The 12,500-nt window shown below is 42.1% G+C and overlaps 1 protein-coding gene across 11 annotated transcripts in view; it reads right to left on the bottom strand.

The window, feature by feature from the left end:
* The window catches only part of LOC133487608 (nesprin-3-like), a 281,178-nt gene that overhangs the window by 190,296 nt on the left and 78,382 nt on the right, over positions 1 to 12,500 (bottom strand). For all 11 annotated transcript variants that reach the window (XR_009791407.1, XR_009791406.1, XM_061794488.1 and 8 more), the window contains 3 exons: positions 10,630 to 10,812; positions 3,538 to 3,699; positions 1,852 to 2,024 (listed from right to left, as the gene is read on the bottom strand). Coding sequence is in view for 9 of the 11 variants with exons in the window: in XM_061794488.1 (XP_061650472.1) it covers positions 1,852 to 2,024; positions 3,538 to 3,699; positions 10,630 to 10,812 (518 nt within the window). In the remaining 2 variants the exon portion in view is untranslated. The remainder of the gene's footprint in view (positions 1 to 1,851; positions 2,025 to 3,537; positions 3,700 to 10,629; positions 10,813 to 12,500) is intronic.

Here is a 12,500-nt window from a genome sequence, read left to right as displayed (position 1 = left end):
TTTCTTGATATGTCTGGATTATTTGGGTTGTTCCCAACATCTGGTGAAATGTTCAGGTCAATAGCACCTTTGGAAGTATATTTAGTGAGAAAAATGGTGATGTGTAAATACTTATTTCAGCCGCTGTATGTGTGTGTGTATACACACACACACACACACACACACACACACACACACACACACACACACTCACACACACATATATATATATTTTTTTATACTGTTTTTTGTGCCATTTTTTTCTGAACAATACAAAAAGCACAGCACATCTTATTTTTAAGGATCTTCGCAACTGGCCGCATGCTGTAAAAAATTAGGTGTGTCAAAGTTAAAAAGAAAAGCTGTAAATATTTCCACAGATATTTTGAAGGTATTTCAGTTCAGCTAGTGTTGACGACATGCCACAAGACTTTACTAGGTAAGTCGAGAAAGTTCCAAATGTCTCAGTTAAGTGTAAATTGTTACTTTGTTTTAAGTTGATCAAACACCTCATGTTTTACTGTGTGGGGAGTGAGACTCATGACGTGATGCGCTGACGGTGTGTACAATTTCCACCGAGAATCTAAATTTATAAAGCTTGCGACACATAAGGCCAGAGTTGTGTGCTCTCACCGCTTTCTCAGCTTTACAAAGGCAGAAAACATGCAACTATGTAGGTAGTATGTAAGGTGAAAAGCAGATATAGCCATAATTCCATGTCTGGCTTGTAAGATTTATGCCTGCCTTGCCGAATTGGAGAACCGATTTCAGGAAGAGGGCGTGATTAAAAAAATGGAGGAGATGGATTGGTGTCATTATGAATGTGAGTGGGTACCAGTACCAATTGAGCCCTTGTTGGTGGCACCTCCCGACGCCGAATTTCTCCAGCTCGTGACCGCTCCGCCACGTGAGGCTTGCTGTCGGTGTGGCGGGGGGCCTGAACGTGTGTGCGCGCACCCATTGACCATTCATAAAAACAAGACAGTGCTCTATTCAGAAAGTAGAGTGTGCAGGTGGAGATCGAATAAAGCAGTTTAGTAGATGGTGACTTTCAACCACCATGTCTTATATAGTGACACTTTGTTAAGGAAGCATTAAAGCATTGCGACCAGATGAAATCTTTACTCACGCACACTGAAAAAAGGACCATATATGCGACCATAATGGTCGCAGTCTCGAACCCTGTACGGCATGAATTGACGGTGCCTTCTTACGCCATGTGACCACGTATTCTTACACCACTGCGCAAACGAGTTCATCACACGCCATTCATAACCTCGAAACATTCCATGTCAGTACCGTTGAGGACCCCCTGAAATTTTTTACTGCCGCTTCGCGACCCACTGATAATGAGTCCACAACCCACATTTGGGTCCCAACCCACCAGTTGAGAATCCCTGCTTTATATTATGTATGGAAAATTGACTTTGAATTCCTTTTCAACAAATATCTGGATTACCTGCCACCCCCTTCACCCTTCAATTGTGAAACTATACAACCAGAGTAAGTGGTTTGGTACTTTGTGTTTAGCAATGTGTCTACTGCATGTGCCACAGACATAGAACTGCACACTAAACTGACAGGTCTAATTTGGTGGTTTTGCACAGGTGCCATTGTGTTTGAATCGCTGAATATCTCCTGCTTTGACTGCAGCTGGGAGGGAGTTCTCAAGAGTGCCCATTAACACCAGAAAACAAGTTGCTATAATTGTTGCTAGTTGCTTTTCGAATACCTACTATGTTGCTAACTTGGCAACTGGATGACACTGTTTTAAGATTTGAGGGTACACCCCCCATGAAAGGGGGAATATGACTCCTTTAATCTGTTAACTGTTAACAAGTGAAGTCTTCTGTTATGTTCGTCTTGTTTTACCTGTGAATATTGAGACTCATGCTATACAACGCCAACCATGAATCTTGAAGACGCTTCAAATCTCCAACAATGTGGGCTCTTCCTTCCTCCGAAGTCCTTTTTAAAACCCTCTGACTTTGCACGTCCATTTGTTGTAGCTGCAGCTCCTTCTCCGGAAACTCTCCAAGTGCTCTCTGGTGAGAGTCGATGGCAAATAAAAAAAGAAGAAAACTAAAAACATTTACTGTCAGGTCAATCATCGTGATGCAGAAAAAAATGAATAGCTATTTTGCATCAGCAGTGCCACAATTAAATTTTTCTTCTGTATTTTTCTTCTCTATAATAAAATGTCTCATGATACACAAATATTATATCTTTTAGGTGCACATACGCAATCAAATATCCAAATTTTGACAAAAATTGCCACCAAAGACATCCAAAAAAGATGTCTTGCAAATTGTACAAATCACAGAAAAGAGGTTTGTTAACGATGAATTATCCATCCATCCATTTTCTGAGCCGCTTCTCCTCATGTGGGTCACGGGCGCGGTGGAGCCTATCCCAGCTATCAACGGGCAGGAGGCGGGATACACCCTGAACTGGTTGCCAGCCAATCGCAGGGTACATAGAAACAAGCAACCATCCGCACTCACATTCACACCTACGGGCAATTTAGAGTCTTCAATTAACCTACCACGCAAGTTTTTGGGATGTGGGAGGAAACTGGAGTGCCCGGAGAAAACCCACGCAGGCACGGGGAGAACATGCAAACTCCACACAGGCGGGGCCGGGGATTGAACCCCGGGCCTCAGAAATGTGAGGCAGACGCTCTAACCAGTCCTACACCGTGCCGCCACAATTAATTAATTGATCCAAAAATAATAATAATAATAAAAAAATTGCAAACTATGTGAAATCGGCTTCAAAATGGTCAAGAATTGAGACATTATTTCAACTTCCTGATGCTGTGGGCATGTTTGAATGCTCTGAAAACCCTGCCTCCCCGGAACTTTCAGCTGTCAATCAAAGACGTGCCTCCTGTTATGGCTCCTCCTCAGCGGGGAGAGAAGATTTTGCAGCGATACGGGCCGCAGAGAGAGATTCTGGGACAGCCCCTCCTCTGTCTCCGTTGAAATTCAGCGGTCAGTTAACTGACGGCGTATAGGGTCGTCAACTGCAACACGCCAAGAGGAGGAGGGTGAAACGTCATCCAGGCAGGGGGACCGTGGTCCACGTACTGCGATGGCCGCCGAGGTGCAGCCATTGGTGGCCACTAACGCCGTTGCGCCGGACTTTCGGTCGCTATTCTAACCGCTGGCAAGGGGCACTGGCCGTTCGGTTGGCTTCTGCCTCGCAACACAACGTGCATATGGCAGACGGCAGAGACACTATAGCCTAAATAACACAAAACACATTGCAATTCGGGGAAGATGTGTTTTTTCGAGTTGTGGGCATACTGTAGATTGATGACCAATTGCATGCTATACTGATAGTAATGGGTCAAGGTTAATGAATGAGGACATGGCAATTCCGCCAAATGGCCACTGCATTGAATAAGGGCGCTTCGCATTTATATACTGGGGGAGGGCCTCATGCTACAAAGTATACGACCCAACGAGCTGACGTCAAGGGGGCTCGGCTTAAGCCCTGCTCAAGATATAGATATAGTAGATATTAAAAAAAAGCTGTAAGCATTAAGACACAGACCTGGGCCTCATGTTCACGACTTTCAACGCTCCACTCTCCTGTAGGGCGCTTGAAGGACTCCAGCTTCTGCTTCATGATAATCAACCATTTCTCTATGTTTAGGAGACTGTCATGGAAATTTGCATGATCATCAATACTCTCCTCACTCTCGTGCAGCTTTACCTGTAAACAACAACAAAAACAAATACCCGAATCATCTCTCATAGTGTGTCCATTACTTTCAACATTCCAAAATTGTCAGGGTTTTTCCCTGCATATAAAATTTGAAGATGACCGCCTCAAACTCGAAAACCTATGACAACATTGAAACTGTAATTTTTCTGACAGGCGTTGCACTATATGGCTGGACGCATCGCAATTGCAGTATTGCGCAGACATGGCACTGTATCAGAAACAATTGGAAATCACTCCTAAACAGTCAAAGAAAACAAAAGGAACGCATAATAGAATTATTTCCGACTACAAATGTGTGGACTGTTTTTGGGTCGGTCGGTCGGTCGATCGGTCGGTCGGTCGATCGATCGATGGACAGGACGGACAGACGGACAGACGGACAGACGGACAGACAGACAGACAGATAGATAGATAGATGGTATGATGTTGATAGTAGACGTTAGTATATTATTTAATTTCTTCTACAGGAGGATAATAATTATTGTAAATTACGGTGATTTTCACGTTTTCCTATACCTTCCAGAAAGACAAAGCCAGCTGTTTTCAGCTGCAGAGGCTGGAAAGATTTACCTGTCTCAGAAACAGGCATGTGAACGGCTGCATATTGTGCATTTGGCATTCGGAAATTCATCTATTCATACATTTTTGGGGGGTAACTTATCCTCCGTTATTCACTGAAAAACTCACCTATTTGCTACTTTTGTGCTCAGATCAAAGCAGGCCAAAGCAATAATAGTATTGCTTTGGCGCCACTTAGTGGCATTTCTTCTGTAATTGTGGTAGGGCTCGTCCCTATCCCCATGAACAGCAGGGGAAATTGTGTATGCCAGATGCATTAAGGAGGAACTTGCTGCTGGTCTTGTGAGACAGCCGTTCACAAACTAAAGGCTGAATACCTTAAAGGGTCATGATGTGATGTAATCAGCACAAGAAAAAGTAAAACACAAAAGAAAGTAGCACATAAAAACAATTTAAAAGTGACAAGGAAAAAAAAACATCTTTTATTTAGTTTTTTCTTTTTAGGCAGATCACTGCAGTGTGGAAGAGCTACACAGGTGGATTGGACAACACAGCTCTGGAAGCCTGCTTCAAAATAATAATATACGAATGTCCCAAGTAAAAAGAGCCACACCACACAAGCTGTGAACCCAATATTCACATGAAAGTGCCAGGGCTCTGCTTATTTTTATGCTCTGAATGTAAATTCTGTTATTTAGTTACATGATTGTGAATAGAACATCCTTACTTCATACCAAGCAGGGTTCCTTGAGTTGTTTTTTGTATTTTACCAAAATGTATGATTTAAGAAAAGTAACATAAAAAACAACAAAATACACAAACACATCAAAAAAGTGCTTAAGCTAGCGGAGGGCTTGGTATACGCATGTGTGCGAATGATCAGAAAGGTGCTACCTCTGCCTCAACTTGTGCCAGGAAAAACAGTGATTGCTATCCGTTTTTCAATCGAGGGGCTATACTGTAAATATCTCATTACAATGGAGCTGGCAATATTGCTGTATACAGTGGTGCCCAGTGTTCAATGAACGAAAGATCATGAACTAGTTCATACTTTGGGTGAACGTGAACTGAACTTAGCTAATTTCTGATGAACGTTATTAAGAACGTGCTCATTCTGGTGTCTGTGCACCATTTTCAAACAAAGGTTAATTTTCATTCAAGAGCGCCAGGCTTTGTTAGGGACTTACAGGACAGAACCCATCTGAACACACTATATACAAGCCTTCATACATCAAGGCACAAACGTATTTGGCAACCGATTCAGTGCAATTTACATGCGCGATTTGCATTCAGGGACATTCCGTAAACGGGAGAGAATGTGTTATTTCTTCGGAAAATTGTATCAGAATGCTTAAGTTAAAACACTGTACGATCACACTGTTATAATATGAAATGTATTTTGTTTCGCAATGTAAGACAAGATAAAATATTTTAGTCAGGCAGAGCTGCTAGGAACGCAAAGTTATTAATGTTCTGTCATTCTGTGTTGCATGTTTTTGTTTGCACATTAAGGACAAAATTCCTGCTTTTGTTTCAATTCCTCATTTTAAAAAAGATCATTCAACAACAAGTTTTTCCTCATGTTTTTGAGATTGTAGAGTGAAAGCGTCAGACGGCTACTGGTGTGGACTGAATGGGTGGCAACAGTGGGGAAATCAAATGCCACTACTTTGAGGGCAATAGTCCGTCAGCAACATATAGTATTGGCGAAAAAAAAAAAGAACTACGAACTTGTTCATTTTTGGAACAGTGAACTGAATTTTGAACTCGTTCGCGGAGAAAATGAACTTTCCCAACACCGGTGTTGCCTCAAGATACGAGCCATCCATCGGCCGTGTTTTTGCTTTGACTTGCGAGCCCAATGATGATCCAGCACTACTATCTCACACACATCAACAAGAACAGAAAGCCAGACTCCAGTTCTTTGGACAAGTGGGACCACGAAAAACTGAAATAAAACCAAAGTCATGCCCATTAATATCAATGCACCAAAAAAGTGAAAGTGTCCTTTTCAAATCTGCAGGATAGGGTGTTGAAGTCGTCGGCTAGTCATTTATTGTTCTCAGCTTGGGGGTGGGTCGCTTATAATTTAGCGATTATAATGCATGCCAGACTGATTTAGAGTCGTTAGCGCTAAACTGTTTTTCTAGCTTTATTGCATAATTTCCTCTTTGCAATGTTAATTTGTTTTGTTAGATGGTTTCGAGCACAATTATACAGGGCTCTATCCCCACTTAGATATGCGTCCTCTTTAGCCTGGCGAAGTTGCTTAAGTTTGACAGTGAACCACGGCTTGTTGTTATTGAATGCGCGAAATTACTTTGTTGGTACACACACATCTTCACAGAAACTGATAAAGGATGTAACAGTGTCCTTATTTTCATCAAGGCTGCCATCTGAATTTTCAAAAGACACTCCAGTCTGTGCAGTCTCAACAGTTTTGAAGTTCTGTCTTTGCTTCGTTGGTCCACTTTTTCACTGTTCTCACCGTAGGCTTCACACATTTAAGTTTTTGTCTGTATGTTAGTATTAAGTGAATTGAGCAGTGATCAGACGAGCCCAGAGCTGCACGAAGTATGGCACGGTATGCGTTATTTAGCGAAGTATAGCAGTGGTCTAAAATGTTATTTTCCCTGGTAGGACATAGCAAATAAAACACGAACTCTGATGTATGATGAGGATCACAGTCGCCAAGTAAATGGCTAATAAGACGAGCGTCACGACTGAGGTGAGAACTGGTGAGTTTACATCACCCGCAGGACATTCTTTAGCTAGATACATGATTATTTTGCAATCAAAACCATTCGTAAATGTATCTTTAGCTGTATTATATAATGGAAATACTTTCAGATGTCCGCTTGGTGTCAAAAGCGAAGAATATACAAGCATCACAGTTACTGTTGCATGTAAATGCTGCTTTTCGCAAAAGCTAATGACTATCTCCATATTCTGTGAAACGTGACTGCAAAACGTAACTAAAGAACAAAAAAAGGTAAATCAAACTCTGTCCTGGTGAAGGAAGCGCTTCTATACTCTCATTTCGTAGAGTCGGTGTGTATATAATCATACAACAAAATATTCTGAGGGTCTCAAAAACGGCTGGCACTCATGGGTTATCGTTTCTGAAAATGGCAAGCATTGAATGAGTTAAGCAACTTGGTAACAACAAATGTACGAGTAGAAAATGCTCAGTAAGGTTTCTATTTCTAATAGAATAGAGCCCAGTTATCCTTATGAGAATCACTCCTGTCACATCATAATCAAACAGCCATTATTGCCAACTGTAGCAGAGATGTGCAAGTCAGAGTAACAAGATGGCGACTACCCGTGTGGACGCCTTGGTTAAGCGCTCGCTAGTATTGTTGTTGTTTTTGTGTTATTTGTTTGTCTTTGGAGACATTACGCGACTCACTTACACAAGGGGAGACTTGCTAACCATCAAGGACTTTCTTTCACCAACTTTCGCAAATACGCTCAGTTTTTCCCTGAGTTACTCACCGGAGCCGGGATGGCGGTCTTTGGTACATGGAGACGAAGGCGACGTCACAGAGGGAAGCGAGCCGGCATACAAGTGAAGCTCCGCAAGAGAGGAAACAGATTGGCGTTTCCGTCGATCCACCTTGCGAATCTACGCTCCTTACCCAACAAAATGGACGAGCTTCATCTTCTAATAAAGACCAGTAAAGACTTCGGACGTTCCGCCGCCCTGTGCTTTACAGAGACTTGGCTTTGTGAGGCTGTACCCGTAGGTGGCGTCATGCTTCCCGGCTTCCATCTTCACCGGGCAGAGCGTGACATGGAATCATCGGGGAAAACAAAAGGCGGCGGGATATGCTTCTATAGCAACGAAAAATGGTATACTGACATCACGTAGCTCAGCACACACTGCAGCCCGCATTTAGAGTCGCTGTTTTTGAACTGTAAGCAATTCTACTCGCCTTGTGAGTTCCCATCATTCATACTCGCCATTCATACATTCCACCTCAAACTAACACGAACGGCGCACTGCTAACGCTCGCTGAACAAGTAAACGAAATTGAAAAAAAAACACCCGGACTCACCCCTCATTATTCTCGGGGACTTTAAAAAAACCTAAACTCAACCACGAACTCCCTAAATACAAGCACCACATCAACTGTCCCACCAGGGAAAATACCATTTTAGACCACTGCTCTACTATGCTAAATAACACATACTGTGCCAAACCTCGTGCAGCCCTGGGCTCTTCTGATCATTGCTTAATTCACTTAATACCAACATACAGGCAAGAACTTAAATGCGTGAAGCCTACAGTGAAAACTGTGAAAAAGTGGACCAATAAAGCAGAGATGGAACTTCAAAGCTGTTTAGACTGCACAGACTGGAGTGTCTTTGAAAATTCAGCTGGCAGCCTGGATGAATATACGGACACTGTCACATCCTACATCTGCTAAGATGTGTGTGTACCAACAAAGTCATTTCACACATTCAATAACAACAAGCCGTGGTTCACTGCCAAACTTAGGAAATTAGTTTCCTCCGTATGGTGTCCCGGGTTTCCCTTAGCAATAGGGTGTGAAGCTCGGTCATCCGGGAGTGGCTCAGAGTCGAGCCGCTGCTCCTCCGCATTGAGAGAAGCCAGATGAGGTGGCTCGGGCATCTGTTTAGGATGCCTCCAGGACGCCTCCCTGGTGAGGTGTTCCGGGCACGTCCCACCGGGAGGAGACCCCGGGGACGACCCAGGATACGCTGGAGAGACTACGTCTCTCGGCTTGGCTGGGAACGCCTCGGGATCCCCTCAGAAGAGCTGGAGGAAGTGGCTGTGGAGAGGGAAGTCTGGGCTTCCCTGCTAAAGCTAGTGCCCCCGCGACATGACTCCGGATAAGCGGAAGAAAATGGATGGATGTATGGAGGTTTGAAGATTGACGTTACGAGTGATGGAGTCATCTATGGCTAACGTGCGGGAGCCAGTAGACTGAGGAGGAACGGGACTAGCTAAAGGAGTGAATTTGTAATGCGTCTGAAAAAGCTCGCCACCGTTAGCTAGCCGCTTGGGGCTAATGCTAATATGGCTAGTAGGTCGGCTACAACCTACACCAGGTGTGCCCACCACATCTACAGTTATCAAAATATTCTGCTCTAGTTGGCGGACACGTCCCTTTAGCAGGAAAAGCCTCTCAAGGAGAATTGTGAAAATGGTGCTCAAGTCGATACTCATTTTTATTTGGTCAGAGATTTGGAGGCAAAGTCTGCTGAAGAGCCTCGGCAGTGGTGCAGCTGAAGCTAGTAGACTCAAAAACGGGACTATGCTCTCAAAAATTTAAAAGAGTCTCAAAAAGTCAAAACAAAGTTAAAAGTAAAATGTAAAAATATAAGTAGACAAGGGAAAAGCGTTAAGAGTTCGTCTCGGACGCACACAGCGTCGCGTGATTGGAGCAGCGTCTGAGTTCGCGAATGGTGAATCGAAAATAGGCGTAGGTTCACATGTAATAGCTAGCTCCCAAGCTTTTCCTGTCATAGTCCCAACATTCAAAGTCCATACATTCATTTCTAGGCTCTGTGCTTTCATCTCTTTCTGCCCGCTTTCCACCTCTGCTGAATTTGTTGTGTGATGGTGCTTTAATTGAAATGTGGGTGCAATGTAAGGTTCTATGCTTGAGAGAACCTTGTTTAATTTCAGCTTTTTGGAGATGTCTGTATGGTAACTGGATGTAAATTGCGACCAGGGAAATCAGCAACATCGGCTTAATTCGGCTTTGTGCCAAATGTCTCCAATCTACCGTTAAAATGGTCGTGAAAGTGTGCTCGGATGGCTTTGGTGATGCTCTTGGTGCATTCCATTTGTAGTTTCTCTATTCTACCACAAGGTTTTGTGTGTACGCATGGTCAGAGTTGTTTGTAAATTTACACGTCCACACACAAGTCCAACTTGATTAATCCCGTTCTTTGCATGGAAATGTTCGCACGCACGCTTTTAAACACAGTTGATAAATAAAGGCCCTGCTACTGTCATTACTGTTAACATGTTCTTCTATGTTGTCATAAATATCAAAATATTTCCCAAAAATATTGTATTATAATTTGGGAGCCATACTGCCCAACCCCACAATTAACCGATGAACTGATTCTATTTTCATTCACATTTTTCATCGTCCAATTTGTCGAACTTTCAGAGACCCAAACAAAGTGTTTCGCCCCTGGAAACCTAATTTATATACTGCACAACAAGTACATCTGAATTACTAGAAAATAACAATATACATTAATTTATTACATATTTGGGAGTCAAATACCCCTTTGCCTGCTTGACATTCAGTACAACAGCTTACAACATTTTACTCTGACCTTTGGCGACTCAGTACATCTGACGCTGGAACAAAGTTTGGAAGCGCTTGTTCATGAATGTTTTATTTTTCTCACCTGTAGTCTTCCCTTTCTCTGAATAAGCTGATCATGCAGCAGTTCTCTGTTCGTTGTAGCAGTACTCAGCTCAGTCTGCAGAGCTTCAGACCTTTCAGGACCAAACACAGAGTCTAGCAAGTCCCCCCTTGTCTTCAGCTGATTCAAACGGTCCTGCAGCTGGATACTGTCCTTCAAAAGCCGCTGAGTGTAGAGGAGAGAAAAATAAGACCACATTACACACACATAGCATGTTGGTCAAAAGTATCATCATCAACATCATCATTTGTATTATCATAATTATACTACTACTACTAATACAATTAATAATAATATAAAATACATTTGTGAATCATCGTGTAAAAAAATTACCGTTCATTTTGTATCTGAGACAAATTTGACATTCACTTCATTCAGCCTTCAGGCCAATTATTGTAAATGCTGCATTTACATTATTCGTACACTCACTGCTTTATCACGATGCACCCTCTTGCCATTAACTTCTTAAACAGTTAACTTACAACTTCATTGCAACATGCTGGCAAAATTTTGCACATCTCTGTCGGGACACTTGGGCATTATTCGTGCACTCACTGACTGTTTTATCATTCTGTACTACTTGCATACTGTTGTTGATTACTCCTGGCCACTCGTGTGATGGAGAACTCTGCACCATTTCGTCACTGTACCAGATCATTGCACTATTAGTCTCTTTAAACTGCTCTAAATTGCTTGAGGACATTTGCCCAATAGCCATTATATCAGTATCACCACCCTGTGTTATACTGTCATTGCTCAATGACTGTCCACACTTGTTTTTTTTTATGTTCTAAATGTATATTCAGCCATAGTGGCTGTTTGTTGTGGCTCCAACTACCAGAGAGAAATACCTCGTGTGTCCTGCAACATATTTGGTCACTAAAGCTGATTCTGATTATTTGTGTGAAACATTACATTTAACATACAAGCTGTTTACATTTGCGTTGAAGCAATAGGTATTGGTAGTTTCATGTGCTTGATTGCTATTTAAGTTGGCAGTACATTGCTGGTAATACTACTTTGTCAGTCTAGTAATGAGGCAGTTCAATCAGCTCAAGCTCTATACTGTTATAGATACTGTACTTTACAAACCAATAGCCGGAGTTGTGAAAAAAAACTTTAAACTCTGCTTTGTTAAGTATTTCTTCATTCAAACACCATAAATTTAATCTTAAAACAATATTTAAGTCAATTGTAGTACAAAACCCAATTCCAATGAAGTTGAGACGTGTAAAACATAAAAACAACACCATTTGCAAATCCTTAACAACCAATATTCAATTAAATACACTATAAAGACGAGATATTTAATGTTCAAAGTGATAAACTATTGTTTGATGTTTTGTTTTTTTGCAAATGGTCATTTTGAATTTGATGGCTGCAACACGTTATAAAAAAGCTGAGACATGGGCATGTTTACCACTGCGGTACCTCACCTTTCCTTTGAACAACAGTCAGTAAGCATTTGGAAACTGAGGACACTAATTGTTGAAGCTTTGTACATTAAATTCTTTCCCGTTATTGCTTGATGTACAGCTTCAGCTGTTCAACAGTCCGGTGTCTCCATTGTCGTATTTTACGTTTCATAATTTTCAATGTGTGACATTGACATTACGCTTTTTCCACGAAGCCACGCTGTTGTAACAAGTGTAGAATGTGGCTTGGCATTGTCTTGCTGAAATAAGCAGGGTTGTCCGTGAAAAGCCGTTGCTTTGAATGCAGCATATGTTGCTCCAAAACCTTTATGTACCTTTTAGCATGAATGGTGCCTTCATAGATACGCAAGTTATCCATGCCATGAGCACTAACACACCCCTATACCATCACAGATGCTGGGTTTTGCATCCCAAATA

This window comes from Phyllopteryx taeniolatus, chromosome 13 (assembly GCF_024500385.1).
Source record: "Phyllopteryx taeniolatus isolate TA_2022b chromosome 13, UOR_Ptae_1.2, whole genome shotgun sequence".
Lineage (NCBI taxonomy): Eukaryota > Metazoa > Chordata > Actinopteri > Syngnathiformes > Syngnathidae > Phyllopteryx > Phyllopteryx taeniolatus.
Note: the sequence above shows the minus strand (reverse complement) of the source record. Positions and strands in the feature narration are given on the sequence as shown.